Below are 20,311 nucleotides of genomic sequence, written 5' to 3'. Positions count from 1 at the left end.
TTATTTTTTAATTGTCACAAATAAATGATATATTAGAGTATTTGTCTTTGCCTAACTTATTTCACGTAGCATAATGCCCCCTAGGTGCCTTCTTTTTTATGGCTATTATTCCATTGTCTACATACACACCACATCTGCTTTATTCATTCATCTGTTGATGGGCACTTGGATTGCTTCCACATCTTGGCTAGAGTAAATAATGCTGCCATGAACTTTGGGGTGCATGCATCTTTTTAAATTAGTGTTTTCATTTTCTTTGGATGTACAGCCAGGAGTGGGATTGCTGGATCATACGGTAGTTCTACTTTTGGTTTTTGGAGAAATCGCCATACTGTTTTCCACAGTGGCTGCACCAATTTATATTCCCGCCAACAGTGTATGAGGGTTCCCTTTCCTCCACATCCTCACCAACATTTGTTATTTGTAGACTTTTGGATAACCATTTTGACAGGTGTGAAGGATGAAAAGGAATTAGCCACTATCAGTAGAAAAGTCATGGAAGCATGAATGAGTACAATCTATTTGGAGAATTGTAAATGGTTATGTGTGGAGGGAATAAGTTGCTTTGGGCAGCCCACTGGAGATGAATCCAAGAGGTAGCTTCGGCAGACATCATCATCTGGCCTAGAATCTGCCCTTGCCCTAACCCACCTCCTTTCCTATAACTTCCTCCCTGGTTCACGCTGCTCTGGTCCCACTGGCCTCCTTTTTTCCTCCAATACGTCAAGCACATTCACACCTCAGGGTCTCCCCCTTTGCCTCATTTGGAATGTCCTCCCTGCAGATAACCCCAGGGCATGCTCCAACCCTCCTTCAGGTTTCTGCATAAACGCCATCCCCACCACCACCCTGATAACCATTCTCCTCGCTGTGTTTCTCTCCACAGCACTTATCACTCGCTGACACACTATATATTTTCCTTGTTGTTCGTTTCTTGTTTGTCTCTATCACTGAACCTCCAATGATAGGAACAGTGCCTGATCTATGGTTGGCAACTCAGAAGTGTTTATTTTTAGATGAGTGCTGCATCATTGCTTTTCATTTGAAGTAATAACAATATACTTTGTTGAATAGTAGTTGCTTTGTTCATCTTTTTTTTTTTTTTTTTTTAGGGCTGCACCTGTGGCATATCGAAGTTTCCAGGCTAGGGATGGAACTGGAGCTGCAGCTGCTGGCCTACAGCAATGCCATAACCGAGCCACGTCTGTGATCTACACTACAGCTCACAGCAACACCAGATCCTTAACCCATTGAACAGGGCCAGGGATGGAACCTGCATGCTCATGGATACTAGTCAGGTTCGTTTCCCCTGAGCCATAACAGAAATTCCGGTTTTGTTTATACTTAATGTCATTTGTTTTTGTTTTATAGTCATGTAAGAGCTAAAGATATACAAAGTTCATCGCTAACGTTTTTATAGGTACTAGAGCAGTTAGCAGACACTCCTCAGTATTTAAGAAATACTGTTTTAGTTTCTTGGGTTATTTACCTTTTTTCAGTTAATAACGAATATGGGAGTTAAATATTAAACATATTAGTCCCACTGCTTTCTAGCTCCGTGATCTTGTGCAAATTATTTATCCACACATCATTTTGCTCATAGTTTTGAGAGGATGAAATGAGATAATGCATGAAAAGTGCTTAGCATGAGGTGAGGGCACTTAAGGCTCTTAATGAATTGATCTATGTTATGCTAAATTATCTTGGGAGGCAAGAATAAGGCAGAATCTTCAAAGCATCATATCCTTTCCTCCAAAACAGCTCCTGCAGTTTGAAATTCCATAACTACTTGCATAAGTATACAATTGGTGAGTGTTTCCTTTGTGAGATTTTGGGAGCTGTGTTTTGCTCACCATTACTCCCCAGCACCATAATACCCAGTGCACTGACTGTCACTGCTTCAGCAGAAAAGGCCATGTGTAAGTTCTAATATTAAACACAAGGGGGTAGCGTTCTGTCACCTATCCCCATTCTGGCTCCATTCAGAAACCTGCTTTTCAGAAAGTGCTTTTATAGAAGCCTGTCTTAGTCAAGGAAGCAAATTCATTATTCCTTTAAGACTCAGCTTTACTGTTTTTCTCCACTACTGCTTGGGATATATACCTATCCTTCTGTAGACATAAAAATGAAACCTGAAAGCCTAACTGTATTTGCACCGAGGTTATGTTCCTAGTGATTTTAAACAACAAAATATTTAAACCAAAGCATTTTAAACTGGCTCTCCCTCTCTATTGGGTAACATAAAATATAATGCTATTGCAATTAAGGTGATTATCTGTGCCCTCTTAAACACCAATTTGCTCTGTTAATCATCACAGACCCTTCCTGAAGGCAATTGCTAACCCTTCATTCCACAAATATTTACTGTGTACCTTCTACATGCTAGGGAATTTTCTGGGTGCTGAGAATTTAATGGAAGACAGAGACGAGTTGTATCTTTGTGTTTAGATGGGTGATACTCTGTCAAGAGAGGAAGAAAAGGATGAACCTGCTTGTACAGGCTCAACCTCCTTGAAAGAATAGCTTAGAAATGTTTAGATGTATCAAGAGGGAAGGGGATTTAAAGATTATCCATTGGAAACTCAGATGCCTATGGGGATCAGAGATTAAAAGATAAAATGGGCCAGTGAGGACTGTCATTAAGTGAATGTATGACTGGGTTACTTTGCTATATAGCAGAAATTGACAGAACATTGTAAACCAACTATAATAAAAAATTTTTTTTTGTTTAAAAAAGTGGAGACTGTCTTTTCCAAACACTTCAGGCTAGAATTTTCTTCTCTCTCTCTTTTTATAATGGCCACACCTGTGGCATAGGAAAGTTCCCAGGGTAGGGGTCAAATTGGAGCCACAACTGCTGGCCTATGCCACAGTCACAGCAATGCCAGATCTAGTCACATCTGTGACCCACGCTGCAGCTCACAGCAATGCCAGATCCTTAACTCACTGAGCGAGGCCAGGGATTGAACCCCCATCCTCAGAGAGACGATGCAGGGTCCTAAGGCTGCAAAGCCACAATAGGAGGTCTTCTCTTTTTTAAAAAAAACCCAAAATAAGGAGTTCCTGCTAGGGCACAACAGGATTAGTGGTGTCTCTGGAGCGCTGGGACACAGGTTCTATCCCCAGCCTGGTACAGTGGATTACCATTACAGGGATTCAGCATTGCCACAGCAGCAGCTCAGATTTGATCCCTAGCCTGGGAATGCCATATGCCACGGGGCAGCCAAAACAGTAAAAAAAAAAAAAAAAAAAAAGAGCAACACCCAAACAAGACCTGCTCTCCTCAACATACACACATCTTCTAAAGTCACCAAACAGAAAGAATTGCTCTAGGGAAGGTGGATTCAGAGAACCAGGAAGGGCAAGGAGACAAGATAAACCACCGTGTCTTCTCCTTCCCCTCTCCTCAAATTTATTTTAGAAAAGCAAACGTACTCAACCCAAACTGTGATAAATATTGAATAGTGCATGACCGAAATATGAACAGTGACCAAAGACTATGGCATAGGTGAGGTCGCTGTTTCCCTCTTTCCTCAAACAATTTTCTAGGCCTTTAAGAGAGTTTCCCTTTCTGAGTCTGGTCCTTCTAAGTCTCCTGTTATATTTCAGCAGGAACGTAGCATGAGGCATAACCATCTTCGGGTGCTGTTAGGAGAGAACTGCGAGGGGTATGGCTGTGTCTTCCTCCCTTCTCATTAGTGAAGGTGGGAAGGATGGGAGACTGAGACAGGGAGTTTCTGGGGCCAGATTTTTCCAGGGAATTCATGTGTTGATTTTCCAAGAGAAGCCAGAAATCTAGAGTTTCATGGGACATCTCCCAATTTGAGAAAGCTGCCCCAATGAATTATTGAAATGACGTGAAAGCCAATCGAAGCTCATCTGGGAGCTAAATTTGCCTCATTGTCCAGCAGCTTAACCTCTAACCTAATTAAACCCTCTAATTTTACAATGAGATAACAGGCTTGGAGACTTACATAATCTGTAATTTTTCCATTCGGTCATAAAATGGCTGAAAAAAAGTGGAGGAAATGCACGACAACTAGTGAGACAAGCACTGTCAACTTTAAATAAAAGCTAGGTGTGAAATGAGCCACGTACTTGGCAATGTTTGGTGCTGAGACAATTCAAAAAAGAGTATGATTTATACCAACAATGAAGGTAGAACCTAATGTGGAAAACGATGATTACTGAAGAGGGGCTAGTGAGAAAACAAAAGATGCCCTACTCTGGCTGCCATGGGTTACAAATAGGCACCACGATGGTGCTACCAAATGCAAGGGAGTAACTACAAGCACAACTGTGCACTGGAAAACAGCTGCAGGAATACGTACCAAGAAATTCTGGGCAAGTCAGACATTCTATTATTTCATAAGTCTAGTAAGAGAAGTGCATACAGATTTTGCTATTAAATTTAGAAAAAAAAAAAAAAAAAGGAGTTCCCATGGTGCAGTGGTTAATGAATCGGACTAGGAACCATGAGGTTGCAGGTTAGATCCCTGGCCTTGCTCAGTGCGTTAAGGATCCGGTGTTGCCGTGAGCTGTGGTGTAGGTCGCAGACGTGGCTTGGATGTCACGTTGCTATGGTTCTGGCGTAGGCCAGTGGCTACAGCTCCGATTAGACCCCTAGCCTGGGAGCCTCCTTATGCCACAGGAAGCAGCCCTAGAAAAGGCAAAAAGACAAAAAATAAAATAAAATAAAAAGGCCAATAGCACACAAGAAATACAATAAATATGTAGGTACAGCGAAGGAGCTCAAACAAATAAGGAGATGAAGAAACATTCAAGGGAAGGCAACTGGGACTTCAAATCCTGGGGCCACTTCAAAGGCATCCAATGGTCATTCCATAGAACTGAGACTAGAAATATTTTATTCAAGAAAGAGCTACGTCTTTGTTCACTATACGTGGCTAATTCTTGTGCCAAACTGACATTTCCAGAGGACAGCCAAGGGCTGGCTGATGTCACCACCTGGTCTTGCCAAGTCGTGTTCACCTCCTATTTACTGTCTCCAGATTCTGTTAGCACAGAGTGGGTGTCTAAATTGTTCATGGTCACGCTGTCAGCTCAGTTCCTGGCACTCAGAAGGCCCTTGATGACTATTTCGTTAGGCTGGAATTGGCTCAGCTGGAATTAAAGAATCAGGAGCAACTAACTGGAAGGAAACTTGGAGCTAGTTCTCATTATCCTTACCCATTCCTACCCTCCCAGCGTGACACCTTCCCCTCCTCTCCCCCATCCACTTCCATTGATGATGGGAAATGCAATGTGCTGTTAGCAAGCAGCCAAATCTAATTCAATAATCCTGCCTTAGACCCTCTCCAGATGATGCCTAATGCCAAAATAGATTATCATAATGTTCTTGGCCAAAAGCCCATACTTTTAAAATGAGATTACATGGGATTCATATGAGTTTTCATATAACCAAAAGACGTATTAATAATGCACACTGTATAATCAATTGGCATTCTCCTCCAAAGAGCTCAAACTCGTATTTCTTATTGTGATAAATCTGTACTTACAGATAAACACTAATCTCTCTTCATAAGGGAAAAAACAATCTCTTAGCTTCATAGAAGTTTTCCAGCAACAATGTGATCTGGCTCCACTAGGCTGGGAGAGCAATGGGCCTGGAAATTTCAAATCAGTAGTCACCAATATAACCCTGGGAGAGAGTTTAATATCTGAATGCACTGTCTCGCCCCATCCAAAATGTCTAGCTTGTCTATCTCAGGGACTCCAGACCTTGAAAACTCTGGATCTTTTAACCACTCATTCAATAACTGAGTTCCTAATACATGCCAGGCACCACACTAGGTACCAGAGACATACTGGAGAATATTAGGGGCATGGTTCCTATTTTCACTGGACTTTTAGAGCAAAACAAAATGAAAGCAAATGGCAACAACTTAAGTTGGAATAAAAATTAAGAAGGAGGATAAAAGTTCTAAGACAGAAAATAATGGAGGAAGGAGACTGCGTTTAAATAGAATGGAGGTGATATTTTAGCTGAGGTCTTTGCAAAAAAAGATGAAGAGCTTTTGAACAAATGCAAAGGCCTCTGCCTCCTTGGCTTGAGGCTAAGAAAAAAAAAAAAAAAAGACATGGAGAGTATGGCATGAAATGATGTAGAGACAGACAGGGCATGACACACTGAGGGGCCATGGTCAGATTGGTGCTTTGGGAGCCACAGAAAAATTTTAAGCTGCAAGGCACTGTGATCTAACTTAAGTTTTGAGAAAAACATTGTTGATGTTCTCATGAGAATGGACTGGCAGAGGCTAAAAGCGGAAAAAAGTAGGTGGGTTAAGGGGCTATGGCAGGAGTAGGCAAAAGAAGATGGCAGGCTGGATGAGGGTGTTGGCAGTGCAGGTGGAAAAAAAAGTGAGGCAGATTTTGAGATATATTTTGATGAGATAATTGGTAAGATCTGAAGAAGTACTGATGTGGGAGGTAAGGGATGACAGATTTCTGGCTTGATGAATGGAATGGACTGGAAGCCCAATACAATAAAACCATAAAGTAGAACTGTTCTACTTAGGGAGAAAAGGAAAAAGTGGAGGGCTGGGTCCTGTTTACCCGGGCGCCTTTCCCTTTCCAACTGCTCTTGGGTCTCCTTAGAATACATAGGTCATGATTCTTAAATTTTAGGGTGTTGAGCCTATGTTAACCAGCTTGTTGACATACTGGTTCCTCTGTGTAGTGTTGCTGGAGCAGAGCACTTGGAGCAGATATAGACCAGAAAGTTAATGTGGATGTGTCTGGTTACAAGAGCCACTGCTTTCAACTGACCTTCAGATTGGTCAGAAACACTCTAAAGCATCTGGCAGGCAGTTTGCTGGCAGACTTAGGGCTCCCTTTTTATAAACTTGTGAAAACCAAGGTAACCTTTTTTGATTTTTCACTTTGTGCTTTTCTATTTTTCACACTCTACTGAAGTAAAATTAAACCAATGGCTATTATTGATATTGCTAGAACCTCTGAGTGGTTCTTCCAGCAGTTGGGATGATGGACTTCCTTAACTCAATGATGTTATCATGGCATCATCTACAACCATGACAACTAATTAATATGAATGTATAAATGTGTGTCTCTGCTGGAAGAAACAGATACCGTAGTACCCAGTATGTGCTAATTTGTGTAACACTTAAGGTACACATTAGCATAGAAATTAAAAAGGGATTTGGCCACTGTTCATTTACTTTGATGCCTTATTTATTTGGATTGGCTTTATCCTCATCAAAATTTTTCTTCAATTCGCACTTCCCGAATTTATCAAAATGAGTAGAGGTGAAGCTGCAACTTGCTAATTAATCCATTAAGAAGATCAACACAGAGAGTCAAAAAGGGTAATTCAGCCCCAAACAAAGCTGGCTGATTTTTTTTTCTTTTTTCCCAAATGAAGTTTAATCAGTCTCCACTGTGTTTCTGATGTTAGCAGGTGAGCTGTCCACCAGAATCACGCATCGCTTCAAATGACTTAAAGCAGCCGTCTGGTCCTGCTGTGAGAAGGTCCTGCTCATTATCACTCATTCCTCTCTTGAAGGAGAATGTTTCCGCTCTGCTAGTGTAACCCCTCTCCTGTCTCTGAATGGCTCTCACCCTTCTGTGACTCATGTAGCACTCGCTGCATCCCACTTAGCAGTCAGCTGTGCCTCTATCTTATCTCCCCTACTAGACATTTCGGGCATTCCCCAAGGTCCAAGCCTTGCCCTTCTGCTCCGGTTTCATCTCTGCCCTCTTGCATTGAAGATTTCCAAGTCTTATCTCTCACTCTGACCTGTTCTCTTGGCCCTTGACCTAAATTTCCAACAGTCTGCTGGGTATTTCACTCCCATCTGAAGCTCCATGTATCATATATTGAATAGTTCACCAACTGCTACCTCTTAACTCCTCTCTTTGTTAATGATCACTGTCCTCCTGGCTGGAGACACACATGCTTCTCATGTCTCTTTCACTCCATATCTAATCAGTCACTTTGTCCTATTGATTTTCCCTGTTCTCGTCAAAACGACTTATTTACTCACTGCCAAATACACCCTGCACTTTTCCACCACCAATATTATTAACCTGCAGTTTCACCTCCTATGAGAGCCTTCCTATCTCCTTACTGAAATGCTCCGAGGAGTTCCAGCCCTACCTCTAAAGTCAATCCTCACCTAGGCAATTCTGTCCAAAGCATTTAGCTTTTCCTCTGAATTCTACCAACTGTTGACTTCTTTTATCAAAATGATCTTGCACTCTTTCTTTTTGGATATAATTTTTTTTGTTGTTTTGTTCTCTTCAGGGCTGCACCCTGCAGGTTCCCACGCTAGGGGTCTAATTGGAGCCATTGCTGCTGGCCTACGCCAGTGCCACAGCAACACCAGATCCGAGCCTCATCTGCGACCTACACTATAGCTCACGGCAACCCCAGATCCTTAACCCACTGAGCAAGGCCAGGGATCGAACCCTCAACCTCATGGTTCCTAGTCCGGATTCGTTTCCACTGCACCATGATTGGAACTCCGCACTCTCTTCTGAAATGTAATGTGGTGAAGGTGTTTTTGAAATCTTGTATTGTTCTTCAACTTCTCTCATTTGCATGGCTACTTATACTTCAATTAGACTGTAAATTCCTTGAAGACAGAAACTGTCTTAAAATACTCTTGTACTGTGCATAGGCTAGACACTCAAAAATCCTGGTTAATTTGTTTGTGCTGGGTTTGTCTGATGATAGAAATGGAGAGACACGCACTGTGGTTCAGTTTGCAATTCAGTTGCTTATTAAGTTGGCCCATTAAACACGAATAATTTCTTTTCTAATCTATTGCTCATAACATGGTTCCCCCCCCCCTTTTGAGTAATCGAAAAGAACATAACAGCATGATAAAAACTGGGGGAGAAAGACTTCTGATAGATGTGTTTGCAAAAGAGGTAAATGCAAGATCTGCAGACATTGTAAACTTATATTAGTTATCTCTTGATTAAATGCTGCATGATAAACCACCATAACCAGTGGCTACCACAGGAAACCTTTTCCTTTTTTTTTTTTTTTTGCTTTTTAGGGCTGCACCTCTGGCATATGGAAGTTTCCAGGCTAGGGGTTGAATTAGAGCTGCAGCTGCCAGCCTATGCCACAGCCACAGCAACGCCAAATCCAAGCAGCATGTGTGACCTAAACCACAGCTCATGGCAACACTGGACCCTTAACCCACTGACAGGGGCCAGAGATTGAACCCATGTCCTCATGGATCCTAGTCAGGTTCATTACCCCTGAGCCACAATGGGAACTCTGTGGAAACCTTTATTTTTGTGTGTGAGTATGCAGGTTGGCTGGGCCATTCTGCTGATCTGAGCTGGCCTTGGTTGGCTAGCTCATACTGCTGAAGCCTGCTGTGAGTGTAGTAGCCAGTTTTGCTAATCTTAGCTTGGCTCTCCTGGTGTTTGGGGTCTTGGCTGAGCTGACTGAGCTAAATGAGCTTGGCCATATGTGTCCAGTCATCTTCCAACAGGCTAGCTCAGGCTCCTTCTCACAGTGATGAGGGGTTCTAAGAGCCAGTGGGGCATGGCCCCCTGGGGTCTAGACTCAGTGTTGGCCCACCACTTTTCCTCTTCCCATTGGCTAAAACAGTCACCAGACTAGCCCTGATTCAAGGGGTCAGGAAGCAGGCCCCACTTCCGAAGGGGGGGAGCTGATTCACATTGCAAAGGGTATGGAAACAGTGCTGGAGAATCCCAACTGTTTTTGCAATCTGCCCCAGAGTTAGGCAGACCTGGCTTCATATACCAGCACAGTTTCCTAATTGCATACTATTGGACAATTTATTTAACCCCTCTGAGCCACTTTCTCTCATCTGGAAAACAGGTCCTGTGAGAATGGGATGAAATATATTATACACAGGGCCCAGGACATTATAGGAACTCAATAACCATCAATGCGTCCCTCACATCTCTGCCTCCAGCTGTTCAGAGACAGGTAAGAGATGTATGTCAGCTCTTAACATTATGAAAGTCAAATGATATTATTTACATTTGATATGGAGAAACAAAATGCTAAACCCAAACTCATACTTCAGAAACAAGTGACATGAAAGTCTGAGCATTCATTTGAAAGATTTTGAAGAAATTAACTGGGAAACGAAGCTCAGTGTTACTAAAATCAGTAGAACCTGTGAGCTGATCCTATAGGATTAAGAAAAGGTAGGTCATGAAGACTGTGGGTCAGACCAGGGGGAATTTCTCACCGTTTTTCTGGTCATACTGAACATCTGGTCAGATGAATAAACCAGTAGCTTCTCTCTCTTTCCTACTGTCCAGGTAAATGTAATCTTATCTCAGATGTGTTCTCAGAAGAAGCGCTAGCTGGGTCAGAGAGCCCCCAAACTGCACAGCGGCTCTGAACTAGGGAGAAAGAGTACAGGGTTATAAATGGGGCTATCATGATCCTGCCCATGGTTGCTGACTTTGTTTGGTGTAAACATGTCCTAAGTAGTAATGGAATGAATCTCTGAGAGGGAGAACAATAGAGGTGACAACAAACATGATGCATCACCAACATTCACTCATTTTGCAAAGATTTATTGAAGTTCCTAACCTGTCAGCATTAGGGGAACAGTAAATGAGACAGGGAACCTTCCTGCCATCAAACAGCTTATAAACTAGTGGTCCAGGGAGGCGTGTTTGTATTTATTGTATTTTCAGCAAGCGTTGATTTTACTTTTTTATGTTTTTGCTTTTTAGGGCCACACCTGTGGCATATGAAAGTTTCCAGGCTAGGGGTTGAATCAGAGCTGCAGCTGCTGGCCTACACCACAGCCACAGCAACACGAGATCTGAGCCGAGTCTGCGACCTACACTGCAGCTCATAGCAACGCCGGGTCCTTAGCCCACTGAGCAAGGCCAGGGATTGAAACTGCATCCTCATGGATACTAGTTGGGTTCGTTACCACTGAGCCACAACAGAAACTGCGCAAAAGTGAGTTTTTCATTTTGGTCCCACAATTCCAAATTCAGTGTCTTTCAATATACTATGACATCATGAAGAAGAAAAATGGGTTAAAATGATTCTGTAGTGTCAAGGCATTCTCTCAATGAGACAGTTTTAGTGCCAGAGACCAAGGCAGTGATGTTAGAGAAGAGAAACTAGAAAGTTTGCAGGGAGCTAGAGAAGACTGTAATGACAACTTTAGTTCCGGATGGGTTGACACTTGAAGTGATGGAGTGGGGAGGAGTTAAGTGACAATATCCACTGGGGGTCTGGCGACAAGAACTGGAGTTCAGAGCAAGGTCAGAAATTGGAAATGCACTGCCTCTGTCAAGCAGGTGTTAGCCACACTCATGACAAGGGGGGATGGGAATATGAGTGAAGAAAGGAGAGCAGGGAAATAGGCACTGAAATCTAAGAAAATGTTCATAAGAAGTAAAGCGATAAAAAAGGAACCAAAGAAGACAGTTAAGAAACTGGGATCTAAAAGGTGCCCACAGGAAGTGATCTTATTGAAGAAGTCAGAAGAAAAGGAATTTGAGAAGTTTACTCAGAACTCTGTTTCTTGTTGTCTGGGGAAGAATTTCACAATCTCCCATTCTATGTACTGGCCTCATTTGCAGAACCAACAGCATAAAATACTGGCATCTTTTTTTTATGCTGTTCGTTGTTATCCTTAGAATCCTTATTAGCCATGGAAGTGCACTTTTAAATTCTATTTAAGCAAAAGCCTTAAGTTTCCATCTGCCCACCCCCAACCTTCTGGTAGCGTCTAGTCTGACGGAGACACCCCAAATATTACTTATCTGGAGCCAATGTTCTCGTTTCTCTCTGCTGAGTCCACACATCCTTGTTTGACCAAATAACAGGAACAAACAATTCCTTCCATAATGGATGTACCCTAAGGTGTCATGCTTCTGAGAATCTCATCTGTAAATTGATTCTCCTGAACCATGGTGCAATGTGATTTTAGTTAACACACTTGTTATTTATTGCATACAAATGGTAGAGATTTGACCAAGTATGCTGTGCCTCCAGGCCAAAACAGTGCACGTAGTGCCCAGCTCAGAGAAGAGAAGAAGAGCCCTGGGAAGGGAGCACAGCTGTGGTAGCTGAGGGAGTTCCCATTGTGCCTTGGAGGAAACAAATTTGACTAGTATCCATGAGAATGAGGGTTTGATCCCCAGCCTCGATCAGTGAATCTGGGAGCCAATATTGCCGTGAGCTGTTGTGTTGGATTCCATGTTGCTGTGGCTGTGGTATAGGCTGGTGGCCATGGTTCTGATTCAACCCCTAGCCTGGGAATTTCCACATGCCATGGGGGTGCCCCCCCCAAAAAAAAAGAAAGGAAAAAAAAAGGCAGTTGAAGTACCAGAGTGGCTGACAACATCGGCCAAAGGTTATTTAACTGATATTAATGCAACTGTAGTACTGGGTCACCCCAACTTTTTAAAATATACAATGACTATTAATACTAATACTGGTTAAGATTTTTTGCACATTTCCAATGTGCAGGGCATGGCATTCAGTGCATTCTATGCATTATCTCATTTTGAGTCTCACAAGGACTCAATGGCCTAGGTTTAATTATCACCTCCTTTAGGTGCCTTAGGACAGATGAGATTCTGACTAGGGAATTTGGAAAGGCTGAAATATCTGGGCTCACCTTCTCACTCCAATCCTGGCATCTAGGCACTGCTGTTCCATTGAACTTCCCATGATGAAGGAAATGTCTTATATGCTGTCCAGTATGGTAGCTACTAGCCACCCATCAGTACAGGGCACTTGAAAAGTGGTTATTGCAATAGACTAGCACTAAGAAACAAACACACAAAAAGCCTGAATTTTAATTAAAATTTAAATGTAAACAGCCACATTTTTATAGCCATTTTGGACTGTGTAAACATTTCCATCATTGCAGAAAATTCTTTTGGATAGTGCTGTTTGGGAGAAATGTTGCATTTCCTCCTTCTTCCCTGGTTGGGTTCCAAGACAAGCAGGAGGGTTTCTCCTCCCCTTCCCAGATCCTCTGACCCTCCAGCCTCAGAGAAAGGAGGTTCCTCACCTCATTCCATCTTCCCCTGTTCTACCTCCCCATGGCACCAGCTTGTTCAGCAGCCTTGGCTGGGGGAGGGGGCAAGGGAAAGGCAGATGGGAGTAACCTTCTTTATCAGGCACTATCAGCACGAGCATCAACAATCCACAATTAACTCACCTCTCAGAAGATGAAAATCATTCTGCCAGAGATAGGATCGGCCGAAACCTAATCTGAACAACGCAAACACACAGCATTCAGTGACCTAAAAGAAATGCTTTGGGGGAGTTCCCGTTGTGGCTCAGGGATAATGAACCCGACTAGTATCCATACTAGTTAATCCAGTGTTGCCATGAGCCACAGTGTAGGTTGAAGCGCTGATTCGACTCCTAGCCTGGGAACTTCCACAAGCTGCAGGTATGGCCCTAAAAAGACAATAAACAAACAAACAAAAAAATAAAATAAAATAAAACAATTGCTTTGGGCTTTGCTAGAGCCCCTATAACTAGTGACTTAGAAGGAAGAAAGCCTGTGAAGTTTTTTTCTATTCTTCAAAACTTTTGAAAGGAACTAGTTGTCCTACATTATTTAAATGTAAAGTGGGGCTTCTTTGCCACCCACAACAATGTTTAACTAAGAGAAGAATTTTTCTGACTTGCAAAGGTATTCAAGCCTTTAACCTAAAGACCTTCACAGATGAGAGCCCGGAGCTCACCACTGCCTTAATATTTTAAGTCCCTTTTGAATGTTAATGAATTCTTTTACAAGCCATATTTGCTAATTCTTCTGTGTGTTTTAGACCAACTTCACTAATCATTACTTACAAGTAACCTAGAGGATTTTGCAAGTGAAAAGAGGACCTCGATCCAGATTTATAGTGAAAGAGCAGGAGAAGGAGGAGAGAGGAAGGGACAGAACAGCCAGAGTGTAAAATGAGGAAGGGCTTTGGTAGTCTATTTTAAAAATACCCTAAGGTATTATGTGGCCACTGAGCAGCACAATAACTTTCTAGCCCCCTTCTCAAATTTTCCAAAAGGTCGAACTCATTTTGAAACTTTGACATACAACCGACTGAACCACCTACGGATTCTTCTTAGAAGCCTCCTGGGGTTGGGCCTGAGGTTTTGCATTTCAAGCAAAGTCCCAGATGATGACAGTGAGTAGCAACCATGTCGACCCCAAGAAGTTAAAATCAGACGTAGTCAGTTCCGAAGCCTTTGCTCCTGACAGGGAGCATAATTTACAGGAAGGTTAGCAGGGCACCTGTCTACCTGGGGTGCCTCTTGGTGGTCTCCGGTAGCTCCTTCGTCAAGCCAGGGAGACAGCTGACTCTAAGGGGAGTAGGGCGAGTCTTCGCACAATCAAGGGCAGTACCGTTTACTGGGGGCGTGTAATCTGCGCCTCACTCATTTTAGCCTCAGCAACCACAGGAAGTGGACAATTACTATTGCCGTTTTGCAGGTGAAGAAACTGAGGCTCAGAGATTTAAGTAACTTGCCTAAGGTCCCGAGGTTTTCAAAAACACTGAATCTAGGTCCACCTTACTCCAAGAGACGGTGCTTTAACGCTTGGCGGCCTGTTTCCTGTGCTGTGAAACGGGACGGGCTGGCTGGCAGAGACTAGACCCCTGCCAAATACACCTCAGGGAGCCCTTGGATGCCTTCTCCAGAGCTCGCTCTTCGACCCTGCAGGGGAAAGTTCTTTTTGAGAACACTGGCCCTCCACTGCTCGCCTGGGTCGCGGGCACGCACCGCTGTTCCCCGAGAGGGTCGGGCAGCCCCCAAGCGAGTTGGCTCGGGTCACAGCGGGCCGGTCTATTACATAACCGCGGGGCGGCCCTCCTCCCACGCGCCCCTCACCACTCGCCAGGGCGCCGGACGTAGTGCGGAGCCCGGTGATAAGTCCATTCACCCGAGGGGCAGAGAGTCCACGGCATAGCTGGGGGCGCTGAACTTGCCGGTGCATTTCGGGGGGGAGTCGAGCACTGCAATTCTCCCCTCCACGCTCTCCGCCTCCCGCACGGCCTGCGGGGGGCCCCCAGCTCCTGCCCCGCCCGTGCCTCCGCCCCGTCGGCTCCCCGCCCTTCCGAAGCGCGGACCGCGGAGCCTGGGGCTGGGGAAGGGGCCACCGCGCGGGCACGCGGCACGCTGGGTGCGCCCCGGGGGCATGTCCGCGCGCCACCGCCCGGGCTGCAGCGGTCCACGCGAGGTGAGCATGTGGCGGGGCCCGGCGGGCAGGGGAAGGGCGGACAGGGGGTCTGCAAGGTCTGGGCGGGCAGCGGAGCACTGGAGCCTGGCCCGCCGGGCTGCTGGGGCGCAGTCTCCTGGCCGGCCACTCTGGCGCCCGGATCCCCAGCGCGGGGGCCGGGGATTCCCTCCGGCTCACCCCCTGCCTGCTTCCCGGCTCGGCTGTGCAGAGGACGCAGTGGCACAGGTGACCTGGGCATCCTGCGCTTGGGCGGCGGGCTCTAGGGCTGGGTGGGCGGAGGTTGGCTGAGGGCGCTCCCTTGGCTCCCCTCCGCCCCCGCGCCCGGAGACGCTGGGGGAGCCCGCCAGCGCAACCCGGTCCCTCCAAGCGCCTTTTGGGTCAGGCGGGAGACACGTGCCCACTGGCCCCGACTACGTAGGACCGGCCCTCGGGCAGTTTCTGGGCAGGTGGCTGGAGAGGGAGCGGCTTTGATCCTCATCTCCTGGGGTTTCCAAATGCAGACTTCTCAGGCAGGGGAGACTGCCTTTCTTCTGGATTACGTGTCCAGAGTATCTTCTTTCTATCTTTTTAACTCTTCCTCATGTCCCTCATGGGGAGGGGGGGGGGCAAAACCTTCAATTGACTTAATTTCTGTGTTGCTTCTTGACCTTAAAGAAAATCAGTGATATCTGTAGTGCAGACTCAGGGAAAGGTATTCGTGGCAAAATTTAAAAGCACAATTCCAGCAAGTCCTGGGCTATTTGGTTAGCCTTTGGGTTTCACAAATCAACTTTCTGAACCTCTTGTAACTTATTTTTTTCCTTAAAAACAAACAAACAAACAAAAAACAAAGTGTTGAGTCAGTTGGGACCTGGTAGGACACTGGTTTAAGCCTTCCATTCTGAAGGGACTCAGAATTAGTTCAACTTAATGTTTCCTTTGCTCGAGAGCTGGGCATTCTGGTGGCTCCATCAGCTTAACCCAGGAGGAAAGTCTTCAGACTTCCAAATTTAAAACCACACTATCTCCAAGGGTATCAGAGATCACCATGTCATGCCAAACTAGGCAGATGGCGTTTGACTCTCCCGAGGAGTGATAAGTGACTGGATTTGGTCACTTAGAATAACAGGATTTTGGGGATTGTAAAGGTTTTTAGAGATCATCCAGTCAAACTCTTCAACTCCAGCCAGGGAAGCTGAGTTTCCTGCAAGATTTGGTTAAACTCATTAGTGATGGAGCCACACCAGAATCCAGGCCCTCTCTCTCCGACTCAATTCATTTTTCAAAGCATGTTGCTTCTAGGCATTTTGAACAAAAATGATGACTAGAATTACTTAATCATATCATTTTCCTGTTCTTATTTTTTTCTTTATCTGTCTTAAAAAAAAAAAAACTGGTGGGATTCTGAAATAGATGAGAGGTTAGTTAAACCACTTTTGTAGTATAATTAAAAAAAATACAAACCCATAATTTTATATAATACATTCCTCTTATGAGAAGATGAATATGCAAATACATCCCAGGTGACCTTCCAAGAGAAGAAAAGTAATCAAAACAGTTGGACAAAATTTACCCTCATCCCTCCTTGGAGTCTCTTCTGATTTTTACCTCCCTGTGGTGATGATTGTTTAGAGTTAAAAGTATGATTTGTGACTTTGGAGCAGGCTTGAGAAAAGTGGCTTATATGAGGACAATTTGTTGTGACTAACACCATGACCTATAACAAAGCTGAGAAAGGAATTTCAAACAGACTTATTTAGCGTTTTAGTAGTACATTGCCTTTTTAAAAAACTTTTTCAATTTAGTTTAAAGGTATTTATTGAATGCCTGCTATATGATCAGTGCTGTTCTGTTCACTTGAGTTTTGTCAGTGAACGAAACAAAGACCTTTGATCCTATGGACCTCAAGTTACGGTTTTCACTAGAACTTTTCCAGGGTTTTGTTTGGCAGAGAGAAGAGAATTTCAGTTTTGTTTAAAGTAGGGAAATGACCATAAATATTCCAAATTATCTTCCTTGGAATCCGGTGATTTTGCTGATTTTATAATCGTGGAAAATTCAGATAAAGTTATTTTGACTTTAACGAACAGATGGATGAGAACTCTACATGAATAGAAGTTCCCACGTTTGGTTATTTTATGTATGTTCTTTTGGAGTCCCTGAAATTACATTTCCTTTGGTGCAAGGACCTTGTTGTGACATCAAACTTAATGAAGCCTGAGAGGATTAGTTTTCTCAATAGTGTTGGTGCCCCCATGTCAGCGTTGCAGACTAAAAATTGTATTAGTTTTAAGATGTAGCTTCTTATTTATTTATGAAGATGCTGATCTGCTTTTATTTTGTCTCACTTTACATTTTGTCCCCCCCCCCTTCCATATTAATAGACAGCCCAGCGTTGTGACTTATTGGTCAATCCATTACCACAGAATGGATTCTTTTTAATCAGACATTTTAAACATTTTCTAATTCTCTCAATTGCTTTTATTTTCAAAGTGGCATGGTTTGCAAGCTTAGGCATGTTTATTGTTTTTAACAAAGGCTTATCAAAATGAACTTGGCAGTTTTTCAGTCGCATACAGCCAAAAAAAGTATTCAGTGCAGCTTTTGCGGTTGTTTATGCATTCCTTACCTAACCAATTGCTTTGCTTTTAAAAATCGCAGATTTGGAATCTCTGTTCTTATGAGTACCTTTCTAGAATATCGAAAAACTCACTCAGATGGTCTAATAATTTAATGGAGAAAAACCAAACCCACACTTGAAGACATTGGAGATTTTGAGCATAAAGATTTTCTGTCTGTTTTTAATTTGTTTGACATCAAAGGATATCAGGAAATATCATTATCTAACCATGTCCTGTTTGAAAGTGATCTCTGTTAAGCGCTTGGGGGAGAGTCATGTTTTCCGATAGCTGCTAGGCACCCAAAGGAGTTGATTTTCTTCCTTTGCCTACCACTCTGCCCATCAGATTCTCATCCCTCCCACCCCCCTTTTGCTGCACATTGAAGAGGCGTGTTGCTGTATAGCCAGGTGGCAATTTACACACCATTAATTAATAATTTAATCAATGTGCTCATTCGTTATTTACTTAATAAATATTTATTGAACTTCTCATTTCAGATTTGTGCAGATTGTGGCTTGCGCCCTCTTTTCTTGTGCCGGTGGTTGTAGGGGATGTCAAAACACAAAACCTATTCTGAAGCAGCTTAGGCATCATATGGAAGAAAGGACATTATGTAACTAGCTATATAATACCAGTTATAACCACTGTAAGCGATAGATAATTACTTTGGAAATTAAAAGCAAGGAGAGAGGACACGCAGAGGAGTCAAGGCTTAGGGAAGATTTTATAGAGGAGGACATGTTTGAGCTGAGCTTTGAAAGGCAGGTAAGGTAGTAAAGCTGTTATCTAGGTATAGAAGGGTATCCCCATCTTTATGGGAACACATCGTTGCTTCTTTTGAAGATGTGGACATATGGAAGTCTTCCTTTAGGGGACAGTTGAGGCTGTGTTGGGATGTCTAATAGACACCACCTTTACACCTTCTGCATGCATACCGCTCCATCCTAGGTAATGGAGAACCGACCAACTCAAGGGTTAACTCTCTTTTCCCTTGGAAACATGTACTGGTTGTAGCTTAGAGCACAGAGGCCGCCGTAGCAAATAACTGTCATCATAATAAACTGGTGTACTTTGCTTTTATAGGCTCAGGTGCACACATAGAGTGGTGTCTGGTCACAGTCTTATTTACTTGCTCTTGTAATTTTGCAGTTTAATTAAATATTACACAAACTGATATAATGGGAGCACTAAATAAAGAATGCCGTATCTATGAACACTAAGTTGATTGCCATATAGACTTATAAAAATAAGCCATATTAAAAAACAGTATCAACAAGCTACAACCCGGATGAACCATGAAAATGTTAAGTGAAAGAAAGTAGACACAAAAGACCACATGTGTGATTCCATTTATATGAAATATCCACAATAGGCAAATGCGTAGAGATAAGACCTAGCTTTGTGGTTGCCAGGTTATGGGATGGGGCGGGTATTGAGAATGAATGGTAAATGGGTACAGGGTTTCTTTTTGGGGTGATCACTGGGTTCTGGAATTCAACAGTGGTGATGGTTTTACATCATTATGAAGTTACTAATAACCACTGAGTTTTAAAGTTAAAGATGATTAAAGTAGTGAATTTTATCTTAACTTTAAAAACGGTCATAAGGGGAGTTCCCATGGTGGCACAGTGGTAAAGAACCTGACTAGTATCCATAAAGATGTGGGTTTGATCCCTGGCCTCACTCAGTGGTTTAAGGATCTGGCATTGCCGTGAGCTGTGGTTCAGGTCGAAGATGCGGCTCAGGACCCAGTTGCTGTGACTGTGGTGTAGGCCAGAAGCTACAGCTCCGATTTGACCCCTAGCCTGGGAACTTCCATGTGCTGTGGGTGTGGCCCTAAAAAAGAAAAAAAAAAAATTTTGCAAACTTCTGTTCCCCAGATATAGAATAGATAGCTGTAAAAAAATTGGAAAACTGTAGTTAAAAAAATAAACTAGGAAGATTTTGCCCTCAAGTTTTTTTCACAAGTGCCTTTAAGGTACAAGTGCATTTAGGAATTGGAAGGAGGAAATCTGGGCATAATGTAACCAAGAAAGGCAACACAGAACTGCAGTGGTGACCTGATATCTGAAGATTTGTGGATGATTTGATTTTTACGTATGTGACTAAAATTGAAATAAAATGTTTGAGACATGATGTATCAACTTTTTGACTCTGCTTTTATTGACTTCCGACAGCTTCAGTTAGAAGAGTTAATATTTCAATTTCTTAGGGTACCCTGGCGCATCTTGAAAATAGCTCATCCTTCTGGCTCTGGAGAGAAATTCCATATTTATGAGCCCCTCTTATGGATGTCATATCAGTCCCTAAAATTATAGAGAAGACTTGAACCTAGTTTTCAAGCTTGTAAATCACCATTTAAAAATCACACCCCATTTCCCTTCAAACTGTCTTATGGCTCCCTGGTTCACGTATGTAAACAAAGTAGCTACTTAAAACATCTTAACTTTACCCATACTTAAACATTTGTAGGCTTTATAATTTTTCAGAATATTTTTGAGCATG

The 20,311-nt window shown here is 43.2% G+C and overlaps 2 protein-coding genes across 3 annotated transcripts in view; one reads left to right on the top strand and one right to left on the bottom strand.

The window, feature by feature from the left end:
- Nucleotides 1-1,080: 1,080 nt before the first annotated feature.
- LOC110256785 (uncharacterized) lies at nucleotides 1,081-18,749 on the bottom strand. Its single transcript, XM_084997494.1, has 4 exons — nucleotides 18,742-18,749; nucleotides 12,630-15,576; nucleotides 10,224-10,380; nucleotides 1,081-5,662 (listed from the first exon to the last, which is right to left on the bottom strand). The coding sequence occupies exons 1-2, from the start codon at nucleotides 18,747-18,749 to the stop codon at nucleotides 14,640-14,642; spliced, it is 945 nt and encodes a 314-aa protein (XP_084853620.1). The 3' UTR covers nucleotides 1,081-5,662; nucleotides 10,224-10,380; nucleotides 12,630-14,639.
- SLC16A12 (solute carrier family 16 member 12) overlaps nucleotides 15,121-20,311 on the top strand; it is a 94,082-nt gene continuing 88,891 nt past the window's right edge. The window contains exon 1 of one of the 2 annotated variants that reach the window (XM_013983535.3): nucleotides 15,121-15,206. The gene's annotated coding sequence lies outside the window, so the exon portion shown is untranslated. Of the gene's footprint in view, nucleotides 15,432-20,311 lie in introns of both variants that reach the window. The other variant, XM_084996721.1, reaches the window with a different exon arrangement.

Source organism: Sus scrofa, chromosome 14 (assembly GCF_054392235.1).
Source record: "Sus scrofa isolate SSC_HxYL_T2T_F1_AM1 chromosome 14, Sscrofa_HxYL_maternal_Yorkshire_Landrace_v2.0, whole genome shotgun sequence".
Classification (NCBI taxonomy): Eukaryota; Metazoa; Chordata; class Mammalia; order Artiodactyla; family Suidae; genus Sus; species Sus scrofa.
The sequence above is the reverse complement of the archived record's forward strand: the minus strand, read 5'-3'. Positions and strand labels throughout refer to the sequence as shown.